Source organism: Plectropomus leopardus, chromosome 17 (assembly GCF_026936395.1).
Source record: "Plectropomus leopardus strain MGB_pleo_1.0 chromosome 17, ASM2693639v1, whole genome shotgun sequence".
NCBI lineage: Eukaryota > Metazoa > Chordata > Actinopteri > Perciformes > Serranidae > Plectropomus > Plectropomus leopardus.
Genome location: NC_142192.1, coordinates 6,871,156 through 6,886,200, shown reverse-complemented (window position 1 = coordinate 6,886,200; position 15,045 = coordinate 6,871,156). Strand labels below are relative to the sequence as shown.

Below are 15,045 nucleotides of genomic sequence, written 5' to 3'. Positions count from 1 at the left end.
GCTACAATTGCGGCCCCTCCTTGGGTCCACAGCATGTAGACAATGCCTTTGGCTGACTTTTTCAGCCAGTATTCTCTGTCCCTTCCACTATCTGTGCTATCTTTTTGCATGGGTACCGTCGCTGTATCCTGGGCTCAGTGCCGCCAAGATGATTGTGAATGGTTTAGAGAAACACAAATAACACAGAGTTTTTGCCCCAATTCCAGAATGAAATGAATGAATTTGTATTTTTAGACCTTTCTTTTATGCTGACACAGTGCTGTAGAGATATGTTTCTCTATGTGAGACTACACTGAGATTAATCTGCAAACCTTCAACACATTTACAACTTGCTGTAGTTTTTTAATTAATATTAGACAGAAATGTTCCTCACAGCTCTGTGGTTGACTCTCGAGGTCTGGCCACCAGGCGCAGAAATCACCGAGTTGTTAAAGACACAACAAACTTTAGCTCAGCTGTGACTTTAATGCGCGTCGTCTCCAGGGTGCCCTGTGTTTCCTTCAGTGTTTCTGTAGCAGTTCAGAGACAAGTCTGACAGCTAACCCAAGGAGGGAAATTTCCCTTGTCACATTTATATCTCACCGCCCTAATTACTCTGACAGATGCTTTCCTTCCAAATTAACTTATATAAAGAAATCAGCTAGTGCTTCACTCAAATGTTCTTATAGCATTGGAAGCACTCAGTCAGATGCAATAGTGAGCAGGTGTGTCGCAGCTACATGCCATTTCATGCTCTACTAAATCTCAAGAAGTTTTCCCCCATGCAAAAGTAATTAGGATGAAATGTCGAAGAAATGCTGGTCTGAGTGAGGATGAAATACTGAACTGTTTTGATCATCCAGGAAGTGAAGTGCTGGAATGCATCATTACATTTGCTGAAAAGCCAGCAATCCCATTTCACCACCTGGTCCTCAGCTGCCCCCTCAGAGCTTAACTCATCCAAGACAAGGAACAGCAACCCCCCCCTTTTCTGAATGAGGCCAAGGAAACCCCTTGTCGGATGCACAAGTGGAAGGAAATAGCTAATGTATAGGCTGTGGCTCAGGGGAATCCGTTTCAGGGAAGGGAAGGGGGGGTTGGACAGAGCTTGAACAAGTAAGTGTTTGTGTCGGGCCACTCAGTGTCTGGCTGATGGAACACAGACAACACACTGAGGAGTTTGTGTGTGATCAAGACAGATAGTAAAAAGATAGACGGAGGGAGATCTTTAGAAACTGAGACAGTGAGATACTGAATGCATTCATGACGCACATCCCCAGACTAATTTGAGTCAACTGGAGCATATTGGAACACTTTGTCCTTATCTTACCACTACAAACTTTTTAAAAAGAAAGGAAGACCACCATACCACCACATCTTTCCATTTTCCCATACATGGACTTAGGTGCATGACTCTTCTATGTAAAGTAAAAGTCATCCAGAAACTTCTCTGGGCCTGAGCTTATCTGACATGGACTGAAACAAAGTGGAAAAGTGTGCTGTGGTCTGACGAGTCCATATTTCAAATTGGTGGAAATCATGGATGTTGTGTTCTCTAAGCTAAAGAGGGGAAAAAAAGCCTTCCAGGCTGTTACAAGAAAGCCAGAGTAAAGAAAGATCACCAATGTTCCACATCTTTCCGTATTCCCATACCACTACACGGACGGTGTGTCACTAAATCTACGAATGCAAGTTAAGGGCCTTTGATGCAAAGTGACATCGTCAAACAACATCACACCGAAACGCAACCAACTTCTCTGGACCCGAGCTCATCTGGGAATGACTGACACAAAGTGGAAAAGTGTGCTGTGGTCTGACCAGTCCACATTTCAAATTGATTTTGGGAATTCATAGATGTCATGTTCTCCATGCAAAAGAGAGGGAAAAAAACATCCAGAACAATGTTCAAAAGTCAGCATAAAGAAAACCAATGTAGAGAAGGCCACCATTGCACCACATCTTTCCATTTTTACATACTGCTACATGGGTTTAGGAACACATCTGAAAACCATTGCTGGTAAACAATAATAAGCAGTCCAACAGTTTGAGAACAACCTTTTTCAAAACACAGTTGCAATGAAACTTAGTTGTTTCACTGTTTACTTTCCATAATGTCATGAAAATATTATAGAATCCAAAAAAAACTCCTGTTGGTAAGGGGCAAGGCGGAAAACCAACATTGTCCTGAAAGTCATGAACTTTGACATCCCTCAGGCTGAACTGCATTAAAAACTGTTTTGTTTTATATAAAGGATATCACTACATGGATTTGAGAACACTTTGGAAAACCCTTGCTGGTAAACACAGTTTATTGCTGCATATACACATGCAAGTTATGATTCTTACCTGCAAAGTGAAAGCCATATAACAACAACATTCAGAAACACCATTGTCTTCTCTCATTTGAGATGGACTGAAAGTAAAAAAAAGTGAGCTGTGGTCCTATTAGTCCACATTTTATTTGTTTTTGGAAATCAAGGATGTCGCCTACTGGGCTAAAGAGAAAAAAAACCATCTAGATCGTTAACCAGCTCAAAGTTGAAAAGCCAGCGTAAATAAAGACCACAAACGTACCACATCTGTCCATTTTTGACATTTTTTAATGATTTAAAAACAAATACCCTGACCCTGGATATAGAAATGCAAAGTACCTGCATGAAAAAACATCAAAAACAATTCTTACAGAGCAAATACTATAAAGACAGTTGGTCAGTTTTAGGCACTTGGAACCACGTACAGTCTTAGTTTGTCATGCTACACAAGAAAGTATTTCTTTGGTCCTTTTTATCCTCCAAATCAGTTCAGCTGAAACCACAGACAGAACAAAAAAACAGTTTTCTGGTTTCGTACAAAATATTTACATTTCTTTAAAGACCAAATGCAAGCCTTTATCAGACAAAAAACAGACCTGGCAAAGTTCCTCCGTCACGTATCAACCCTTCATATTGTTTTTTCCACATTGGTTATGAAACAGAATTAAAAGGTATAATTTTAATGGCTCGAATGAGGTTTTTTTTTTTTGGTTGTTTTTTTACAGCAGTATTAATCAATATAACTTAGTGGAATGGTTTTGATATAAGATTTGGCAAAAAAAAACATTAATTCCTTTTTGTCAACGATGGGCCCCAAACCAAAAAAAAGCCACATTGCTACAGAGGTACCAAGCACTCAAATGAACACTCAGCTTACATCAATGTCAAATTAAACAGAAAGCCATCCACGCATCCTAAAAGTCACTGTTCAACTGCAAGGCAGCCACGTTTGATAAGAGTTACTGCATGAGTGCATGGACGGCTGAACTTGTGCCACATAATAATTGCTGAAGTTGACGTCTCTGACATAGGGAGCAGGCTGGTAGTAGCAGGTGATGTTGGACAGAGCGGGGATAGCGTTCTGTTCGGCCATTACGCGCAACGCCAGGGCCGAAATAAGTGCCAGCGTCTGTCTGCGCTCGTGGCCCATCAGGCACACGGTGCTCTCGTCCACAACTCGCCTCAGCGTCACCAGGCACTCATAGCGCTTGTGCTCCATGCCCACGAAGTGGTTCTGCAGATACGCCTCCAGTTTCCTCTGCTGCACAGTTATATCGGGGAAGTCGATGAAGAAGCGCGAGCACATGTAGCGCTGCATCTGTTTCATCTGAGCCTCGGAGGACGGCCGGAAGCCACGTACCAGCAGGTGGCAGTACTTGAGCAGACCGCCACCCCGGATCTCTTCTGGGCTGCGGGTGGCAATAGTCCGGGTGCGAAGGTGACTAAGAGCTTCCTCAAAGTCTCCATACATGCTCTCCCCCTGCACGGTAGGGTGGAAGGTCTCGGACATGGCCGTCTCCGAGCAGCGGTCGAACAGCAGAAGCGAGTCCAGAGTGATCTGGAAGGAGTCAACACTGAACTCAAATTGCCTTCTCAGGGAGTCCACAAACTTCAGCTCCACATTCTTGCCGGTGTTGTTGGACAGCGAGATGAGGCTCCAGCGGTCCGTCTCATTGCAAACTTTCACCAGTTTTTGCACGTACGCTTCCTTTAGGGCAAGGGCCGTGATCCGCTCTCTGCACACACCTTCAGGTAAGAAGTCCACCAGGCAGTCCAGCACCACGTCTTTCACCAGCCGGAAGGTTTTGTCATCAGTCTGAGTCAGGCCGAAGATCAGGTCCAGGTCTTTGTAGCCGAGGCCGTTGTCCTCATGAAGCACGTGGCTGGCTGCCGAGCCATTCAGCTTGACGTCACATACCACCACACCACGCTCCTCCAGGCGAGCCCTGACCACCTAAAAAAGATAGATAGAGAAGAAAAGCTGAGTGATGGATGTCTACAAAAAGACAATCAGAAGAGAAGAAAATACAAGTATGTACATACAAACAGGGAGTTGCTTTCTCCACACTTCTTCAAATGAAAATAATCAGAGGTGCTGTCATTTAAACATATTCAATGAAAGAAGTATTATGAGTCATGAACACAGTGCTCATTTTATTTTAAAAGTTGAATTCAACAGCTATAAAAAGTCCCAAAACACCACATTAAGTCCAAAAACCACCAAATTAAAAGTCTATGAACACCAAATAAATTTCCCAAGTTTCGTATGAATAAAAGAGCTTTGCAAGACCAATAAAATATTTGTTTTTCTTTTCCCACATATTACTAAAAGTGTACATGCTTATATAGGCATGACCAACTAGTAAATAAGGATATTTGGTTCTGCATATCTTGATTAGTTGAATTTAGAAGCTAAATATGTTAATATAAGAAATCATGAATACTGCAGGATTTGAATATTTGTTGAAATATTTCATTGCGGGAACATGCAGAAGCTACATGCAGAGTCAGGGAAAACCGGTGGCAGATTCCTGAAGCAGGCAGCTTTTCGGTGTCTCGCTTGAGGACACTTTGACAACAAAGTAGCTTCTTAGAGGCTGCAATCCTCCATTAACCATTGCTGATCCTCTTGCTTGAGGGTGACAACCCTACACACTGCACAGTAGCCTACACCCTCTGATGAGTTGCATACCTGATTTTGCACACTTATCTCTTCATTTATGAAGGACAAGCAACATCAGCACAACAGAGATAAGCTGTAGAAAAATGACAAGTCAGTGCTTGTCTGCTGCAGGAGCCTCTAAACATGAAAAATGACAGTTTGGTTGTGAACTTTTAAACTTGTGCCCTGTGACCACAGTGAGAAAAAGTGATCCCATGCATAGGTTTTTCTCTGGTTTTTGGAACACAAATCATACTGCGCTCCTGGGGAAAACCTCTGAGCTACATACAGCTGAGATGTTTATGCTTCCTGTCTGTTGCATCACTCAAATGACACTAAGATGAGAAAAAACATACAGACAAGGCCAATTCTGGAAAAAAATGCAAATCACAGCTGTCTGTTTGAAAACTCTCACAGAGCCACAGGGGTCTGCTGCTGTCCCGTCAGTCTGTGCAGCTGGACGTCTCTCAGGCCAGGTAATCCTATCGGAATTTATTTTGGACACAATCTAAGTGCAAACTGTAAATTTAATCTGATCCACCTTTTTTAACAATGCCCCACAACACAAAGGGGATTCTCCCGCTGTATTTGTTCAAGTTCAACTTTGTTTGTTTGTCATTTCCACATAACAAAGTACACAGAAACAAAATGACATTTCTCGTGGCCAGAGGTGCGAACAAAAATACACAAAACACGACATAATGACAAAGATCATAAACAAATAAAAAAAGAACAAACAAAAAAAGCTGAATTACAAACAAAAACAGCATAATGAAACAATGAGGTTATCTCTGAATATATATACAAATATAACTGAATTATTAAAGCTATGAGAATGTATTAAGATTGCTGTGAAGAGTGTAGCAAGATAAATAGTGCAGGGGAATAAATACAAGAAGAAAAACAGGTATTATTTCACAGAGTGGGAGTTTCTTGGTAGTCATCACTATGAGCGGTGTAAAAATTGTGAAAATATATGTAAACAATGCTGTTTAACTGAAGAGACAATGAACATATTATTTTGTCATAAGGTATCTGTTTGGTTTACCAAAAGAAGTGTGAAATATCTGGCATTTCTGGCCGGTTTTCTAGACAATTTGGGTTTCTCACTCTGCATGTGAGATTCCACCCCTCTGGATTCCCATCATAGCGAGTTTTAGGAGAGTCATTTGTTAAATTATTTTACAACTACAAAAAAATTACCAATTATCTTGAGATTTTACAATGCAATGTCAGAAAAAAAGTTTCTTAAAATCCTACTTCCCATGTCTAAGCATTTTAATGCTTTTTAAAATAATTTAAGTCAAATTTAATATTAACTAAGGCCTTGTTTTTAGATTAATGTATTTGATGCCTATTAAGACTTTTTAAGGATCTGTGGAAACCCTGTACTTAACACACAGATATGGAACTAGTATCAGTCCTCTAATCTTACAAGAAAATGTGTGTATGTCCCACAACATTAAAATTTTCCTTGGAACTCATGGTTATGGAAGAAAAAAAAACAGATTTCAATCCTTGAACTTTTCTCCTGTTCTCTACATTTATTTTTATTTCCTAGATTTCTCAAAACACTTGAAGAATATTGTCAGAAAACTAACACAAATCAAAGACACCATTAAACTCACCAATCCTGTGAGGAAAAGTCAAATGCTTTTGCTGAGTGAAACTTCACAGGGCAGTGGACATCACTGCACAGAAGTGGATGTTTTCTTAAACTATCCGGTCAGGGAAGCCCACCGCAGTATTTTCTCTGACCTCACACTTAAACAGTTGGTCCGAGTTAACAGCACGCCATAATCTGCCTGTCTGGGGGTCCCAAAAAGGACCGTATGAGGAAACACAGCTCTGCCACCCCCCTCTGTCCCCGTCCTTCAGCACTCGTAAAACAGGCCAGTACATTTCCCACATGACGCACCAGCACCTGGTGAGCCGAGCGGAGGGAGACACTTCCGCCGACGTTGGAGGAAGAAAGCCTTGTAAAACAAGAGCCGCAAACACACCAGACTGTCTGGTGTTGACAACGCCTTGGCGACACATAGTGTAGTCTCTCCACTCTCAATAGTTTCCTTGAGAATTTCATTTAAAGCTGTGGCCTGAATGTGTTTTTATTATGGCAGTTTGAAATGACCCAGCCATTTACCAGCCCATAGGCCCCTGGACACCACTGAGAGCTCTGGGCAGTGAGTCAGATGATCCCACTGCCAAGGATATGGCGACAGCGAGTGAGAAGTTACGAGTCCCTGACCTTCATATTCACTCCAAAACTAACCCAGCCAGTCAGTCGTACAGTAGCTTGGCAGGCGGCGAGGGATGATGATGGTTTTTCCTCTGATTTGAAAAGCTTCCTTGAATTTCTAACGCACGGGTGGTTATTTCACCTGTCTGCTCAGACCAGAGGGAAACGTGATGCTATTACGCCAATTTGAGATGGATGTTTTCAATATGCTTAAAGGGTTCACAGACATTTTAGCTGAAGATTTTTGAGCCAGCCATGTAAGATAAAAAGGTTGGAAGAGCCCCATAAATGAGGTAACTCACTATACCATGTTACATAGTAGTATGTTGAATTCAGCATTGAAATTGTTTCCTTATATTATAAATTTGTTAAATAGGTTTCTTATTATAGCTATTAAGCTGTAGAAGTGTGTGTCTGTTACTGCAGGTTTTATCCTACATAAATCAACTGGTACACAGGGCTATACTGAATTCATGGGGGCCAAGTCCCCCTAAATTTACACACCACCTCCTAATTTTATTGAAATATTGGGATTTTTCATGTTTAATTATTCAGTTATCAGTTTTTGTCTTCTGCTACTTTTGTATTTGCGCTGGTGACTCGTGGTCACATTTAAAGGTCCAGTGAGTACAATTTAGTGTCATCTAGTGATGAGCCAAAGGAAATTTCTTCCACGTGCCAAGTGTGTAGCAGAAATACGGAGGCTAATGTGATAACAAATATTTTAAAAACTCAAAAAAGTGACTGGCCCCATCTAGAGCTAGTGTTTGGTTTGTAAGTTCTTTAAAAACACCATGGCAGACTCCATGAAAGTGGACCCGCTCAGTATGTAGGTTTAAACTGCTTTTACTAAGGTAACAAAAGCACAATGATTCTTATTTTCAGGTGATTACACAAATAAAAACATATTTATGAACATTATATACCATTCTGTCAATATACCCCCCTAATCCTACACACCAAACCTTTAAAGACTAATACTCTAACTCCCCCCAGGTTGCTAAAACCACAGATATGTTAGGGAAAAAATACCTTGGTTTCCTCAATGGTACAGTAACAGCTACCACACAGGAAGTGATGGAAAGTTTGAGCTGCATTTCCCGCTTTGACGCACAAAACCTCCAACTTCATCAACGGAAAAACCAGCCAAAGAGATCCTATCAGCGCCGCCCACACTGTCTCGAAGCACAAAGATGTGCAAAATGTTCAACTTAAAGCCAAAAACTGAGAGCCAAGTTTAAAAAATCATTACCGGACGGTCTGAATCGCCCACTGCCTCTGGGGAGCACTGGGAGCATGTGGTGTCTTCATGTTGCTCACTCTCAACAATAGCCCAGTGAGGAGTTGGTTTACAGTCTGGCGAGGGCCACGCTGGAGTCAGGCGACTGGTCTTCACTTACCACAGTGATGCGTTGTCAAGCCTGACCCACAAGCCCAGTGTTATTACAGGCACAAATCTACCATTCTGCTTCAAATCCAGCCTCCCTCTCTACCATCTCAAAAAGTGGAGTACTAATTCCAGTAGCTAATACAATTTAAATATGATATCCTGCAGAGCTGGAATAAGAGACAACCATCATGGTGGCCAACAACAACATCGGCCTCCATCGCTCCACCCACGCACATAAACCCACTCTATAAATGACGTAACCTATGACACACACATTAGATATCTGTGTTTATCATCATGTGGTGAGATGGTATGTACATGCAGTAGGGCCTCAGCCTGCTGAGGGGAGCATGTACCAGATATTCTGGGCTGATGACTGTCGACGTTAAATGGAGACTACAGAGGTGTCAGTAACAGTAAAAGTCTTCCTTCACTGCTCCCATGGCTCGCTAACAACCAGACCACAAACAGATGTTATTCAAATGCAGACAAACCCACCATTGAGAGGGGCTCCTCCGACCTCTCTGGGAGTGTGATCCCCTGGTCACCTTAGCCGCCGCGTGTGACGACAGGAGCTGTCTCAGGTAGACAGCTCTGTCTGTCTGGCGCGCTGGCTAAAAATAAAATGACATTAAAGGAGCAGACTAGTGGTTTCGCATGTTAAAAGCCAATTTACCATGAATCACGAATACCTCGCATTACTGTCAACCATTTTCCAAAACATATCATAGTGGTTTAGATCACTGAGTGTGTTTTTTCCTTCCTTCCAGGCAGCCGTTGGTTTCCCCCTTCATGGCCATATGGTATGAAAATCAACTTGCAGAGACTTGAAACCCTGCTTGACATATTCCATGACAGCGAACATGAAGTCTGCCCTTAATGTTTGTCAAAATAATGGTATGGCTGCGTAGTGATGCATTGCAGGGTTTTCACACCTGTCTATACTTACGGTTACACTGTGCTAACACAATATGCAAACTGTCAACAGCAATACAGTATGTATAATTTGCAGGGCCTGAATATCAGTGAAGGTATTGCATGTATAATTTCATGGATTTACGCAAATCTAGCCCTTACATGAGGGAAATCCCACACAGGGTATGGTAACACATGAGCAAATACAGTCATGTGACCATCGCCTATGGAGACAATAACGTGCGTGCTTTTAGTTGTGACACAAACAGAAAGCTACCTTGCTGATAAATACTGCAAAATATATAATATTGATACATTTTCCACTTTATTACATTCCACGCCTGGCTCCTGACTCACTGCCAGTGAGCCAGTTTTTCTCACTGGGCCACTTTTTCGTAGCCAGTATCATACAACATCCAAAACATTCTTATCCCAAATTGTCCCATATCGCCGCTTTGTTTGTGGATTTTCACATTAACATATTACGCTCTAGGTTTCCTCCTGCATCTGCTGTTCCGGGATGCTGCAGGTCAACAAAAGCACATGGTTAGCTTAAATAAAAAACATCATGGTTTGCCTCTACATTCATACAGGAATGTACACCTGGCTCCCGGGTTAAAGTCCAGGGTTTGTTGGACTGCATGTGAACAAGACGACTACCCATTGCTAATTCACTCATGTGTGACTGTACCCCTATAGTTATTGTGATTGTGAGCCAGCACCATCTCTCTACAAGGCTTCGAGACCCCTCTGCTGTTACAGCTTCTCTCGCCATCATGGTAACATGCTAGCTTACAATGATGTGAAGTTGAAGGCATGTAAAGCGATTTTAAATACAAATGTACAAATTATAATCGTATTAGTGACAGTTTTCTGGAAAATTTTCCCCAATTTTTTGTTTTAGTTTCTAACAAAACCCTCTTTTTTTAAAGTATTTTGGGGTAATTTTCTTGTAATTTTTTTTACTGATTTCTCGCTATTTGTGGGACATTTCTTTCCAAATTGTTCATTGTCTTTTTTCGCCATGTTATTGAAAGAAATCAAACAAATTTGCTCAGGTTTCAAAGGGTCAACAATCTTGTGAAGCACAAGGAAATAACCGATCCAGGCTTAAAAGGTTAAATTACCCCAAAAAACACTTAATACAATACACGTAATGATGTCCAAATGTGTCATTTTTCTCACAGCTTTTCAAATGCAGTTTCTTTTGTTGTCATTATTTGTTATTTTACCATTGCTAATATGAACTTTATTTTTTTGTTGTTTTTTATTGTTTTTTTAAGATAAGACTCCGTAGGCTATATACACAAACAGACTTTGGATTGCTGAAATGTGTATTTTTGTACTTAGGGTAATGCCACATTCAACATGTAAACATGTTAGCACTCTCACAGGAGAGAGACTGGAAAACTGCTACTGAAAAACAAAACGTGTTTTGTGGTCCCTGTTATCTACCAGACGGTGTAATGAAGGAAAGATGTTCAGTTTCTGGTCTTTCTTGATTTTAGAGGCCCTTGATTTTTTGCGCGTGGGGGTCTTTTTCCACCACAGGATGACCACAGAAAATATGAATCACTCCAGTTGAAATATGAACCTGGATTACAGGCAGAAACATTTCAGCGATGTCCAGGAAAAATGCAGGCGATTCCCTGTACGTCCCATTCTGAGTAACTATACTGCAGCTCAGCCATTATTATCTGTTGCTCATTTTCACCAGAGCTGTGAAAAAAAATTTAACTTCAGGAGCATTAGTGAGCTAGTGGAAAAGCGCAGTCATGGTGTTAGATCATCCCGACGAGTGTCTGCGTTAAACATATGAGTGTCAAATGGCTTTTTTAAGTGTAATCAGCTCTGCCTCAAATCCTTAACACTGTTAAAGCAGTCGCAACGTGCAGTATCTGTCCAGAGAGATCATGCTGGCTTCAGGTTATTTTTATCCTTACTGTTAGAGCAACAAGTCGATTTACATCTTAGCATGCAGGTATAATCATTAAAATGTTACTACCGTCACAAATTCTCCCAGTGAAGACACAAAACTCATCATTTTTTTCAAAGTTTCCAGAAGTCCAGCAAAATCACTCACAGAAGGACTCTAACACATAAATCAGCTGATTATGAATATGCTGAATGTAATTTGAAACACACCTCCACATTGTTTCATTCAGCTCGTCATGTTGAAATATGTATAATACGGTGTGTGTGTGTGTGTGTGTGTGTGTGTGTGTGTGTGTTGGGGGCGGGGGATGATACACAGATGGATTTTTTCAACCTAGTCAGCTCTCACGTTGCTATAAGGGACTGTACTTTATCAGAGAAGGGGGTGGTTTTCATGTGACTTGTTTTTATATCGTAACTCTCCCAGAACTACAAGTATTTTTCCTTGAGCCTCCCTGGGTGAAAAAAAGGCCTTCCTCCACGATCATTAACCATATTTCAAACAGGTTTTTTTTTTGTCTTGTTTTTCGGCTATGATCAGTGGTGTGATTTTGGAGATTTTTTGAATAAAACATGCCTTTAAAACCCACTTTGGCTCTTAAGATTTTAAATAAATACAAAATACAACCACTGAAAGCTGAATTCCCTTCCCTTAAGCCAAATCAAAAAGCATAACTCCCTTCCCAGTGCATAAAAACTTTTTAAAGTGCGTCCCCCATTTTGCACCACCACCTTCCCCTCTCAAAAAATAACAAACAGTCCCTAAAGACTACATACAAACTCTACAATATATTAAAATAGGATATCTTAACCAGGGAAGTAACCTCAGAAAATAAGTTATTCCTAATGCTTTTTCACGCCTTTTGGAGTTTAAATAAAAATAATGAAAGCTGCATTAATTCTTGCAAAACGTTAAAAAAGAAAGTCATTTAGTTCATTTAAGTTTTTATCACCATTTTTCACCACTAGCATCCCGAGACTTTATTTTAGAGGGGTGATAAAAATGTAAAAAGACAGCTGGATGGACCGGTGGTCTCACCTGGACGATCTGCCGGGGCTGCACGGACAGTGTGGGGAAGTTTCCTCGGCCGTGGATCGGGACGCTCTCCCCCAGGATGGAGTCCAAACGCCGCACCTGATCCCAAGACAGCACGCTGACCCGCCGACTCCGCTCCGAGGCATCACCGGAGGACATGACGAACCGGATTGAACGCGCTGTCCGCAGAGTGTGGAGGCTAAAACGACAGCAAGCAGCGCGGCGCAATCCTCCAGAAGAGCCGATGATGTGCGGAGAACTGTGCGTAAAGTGCGTAAAAACTCAAGACAGCAGCTCTATGTCTCCTCTTTTTTGGGGTCTCACAAAGCTCCAAAATGTAATAACGTGACGGCAAAGTTTTGTGGAATAAAGAGCATCTCCAAAACAGAAAGTTGCAGTCCCTCTCTGTCTCTGTGTGTGTGTCTGCACTGACTCTCCTCAGATTAGAGCCGCCTCTGCGCGCACACCGGTTTTTACCGAGCAGGGATTAACAGGAGCTTTCCTATTGGCTGGACGGAGATTTATGAACGCTTCAATGTGCAGAACACTACAATCAACCTACACACACACACACACACACACACACACACACACACACACACATACACACGGTCTTTATCTTTTGTCTTTTTATTTTTTTTTTTACATACACACACATATTCCTTTTTCTTCAGAGACACACACATTAACGCGCGCACACACCTAGGTTTCCCATGCCTCAGATGATAGGTTCAAATACTGTAGGAAATATGTTAAGTACCAGTTAAGTCAAGCACCAAGGCTCCAACGTTGTGTATTGTTTTGAGTGTGTTGTATACACGTTGGAAAATGGCAAAATAAAGTGTGTTTTAAAATACCTTTGTTTAGACTACAAGTAGTCCATCTACTAAGCAAGCGGTGGAAATGAACAATCAAAATAAAGCCGGTGAGAAAAAATATGGAAACAAATAAATAAACAGCAATTTGGGGCGGTGGGGGGGTATGTTTTTTTTTATTATTTTGAAAAGGCATCAACAGTTCAATGCATAAATTAGCAAACCAGCACCCCAAGAATAACAAAATTGCGATTACATAAAAAAAATTGGGGGGATACCAGTTAAACACTTTTTATTTTTTTATTTAACACTCCAAACTTAGGTAATGACTCAAATGTTGCCAAATTTGTCAAAAATAAATGAATAAAAAATGTAAAAAATTAAGTAATTAATGTAAGTCATTACTGTAGATCATAAAGAGCGGAAAAAACATTTTTTCAGGTCTTTAAAATAAGTGATAGTCCAGCCCATAAATAAATGCACACCTTTATTGTTTACATCTCACACTGTCACTGTCGTCCATGCGTAGATGCACGCTTCCTTCTGCGCAGTGATACAGTTGGTGGGTGTAGTTTCTTTTTATTTATTTATTTAATACTTTGAACACCACAAGCCGAGTGCCATCTAGTTCCATTAAACTGGAGAGAAAACAGACATATCCATCAACAATATCTCCAACACTCTGCCACTCACACTAAAACAATCTAGATTGATAAATAGCACAGATAAGACTAAAATTTTGTATTTTTGATTTTAGGATGAACTGTCCCTTTGAACTGAAACAAGACTTAGAGGCTGTAATGCTCAATATAAAGAATTGTCATAATTGACAGCATAATTCATTTCAGCAGGTGCCCCAGAAAAGGCTACACCTGTTTACAAAAGTAATGATGTCAGATGACGTTGCTATAGAGCGACAAATGGTCATGAGGAGATCAACCAAACACTGTACATGAACACAGGAGACCACTGCTATTGTCCCATTTTCAGAGTGTTGTTTTAAACATGGAAACATTTTTACATAATTTATTACTACAACCATAACCTATTTTCATTATTGTCATCATGGTGACAAAGCGTTAATCTTAACCAGGTTATTTTATCCCAAACCATGGTGTTTCCCTAAACATAACTAAGTTTTGTATGTGCTTTAAACCAAACCATAACCATAGCATTGTCATACTGTAACAGTTTTTTGGGTTGTTTTTTTTAACAGTGAAATATATGTCATGCTGGGAGTCAGATCAGATCATTTGTGTCACTCTACAGGGCATGCACAAATGAAGTCCGTTGATGGTTAAGTAAGAGCACTTGTTGAGATTGTTTGATTAATTATTAATTCTGTTTTGATTTGATTTGATTGATTTGTTTGATTAAGAACCAAAGTGATGATGATGATGATGATGATGATGATGATAATAATAATAACAACAATAATAATAATGATGATGACAACATTAATAATAATAACAATAATAATAATAAAATAATAAGAAGAAGAAGAAGAATGGCAAACAGTCCTACTGAACACAAGCAAATGAAACAAAGGCAGAGTTAGGATAAAACTAAAACCAGAGGACAAATAATGCAAGATGTAAAATGCTAATATAAAATAATGGAAAAAAAAACTAAAAAAAAACAACAAAAGAAACAATAACAGCAATTAATTTTCATTCATGTTTTAAATTCAATAAACTGTAATTCTTTTCTCTAATATTTCTGTCAAATATGTTTTCCATAATATTTTAGGAAATGTATCGTT

General features: G+C 40.3%; 1 protein-coding gene across 1 annotated transcript; it reads right to left on the bottom strand.

Annotated features, from left to right (window-relative positions):
• Positions 1 to 2,561: 2,561 nt before the first annotated feature.
• tent5bb (terminal nucleotidyltransferase 5Bb) lies at positions 2,562 to 12,937 on the bottom strand. The gene is made up of 2 exons (XM_042507160.2): positions 12,472 to 12,937; positions 2,562 to 4,245 (listed from the first exon to the last, which is right to left on the bottom strand). Exons 1-2 carry the CDS (start codon positions 12,625 to 12,627, stop codon positions 3,220 to 3,222), a joined length of 1,182 nt encoding a protein of 393 aa, XP_042363094.1. The 5' UTR covers positions 12,628 to 12,937; the 3' UTR covers positions 2,562 to 3,219.
• Positions 12,938 to 15,045: the final 2,108 nt, after the last annotated feature.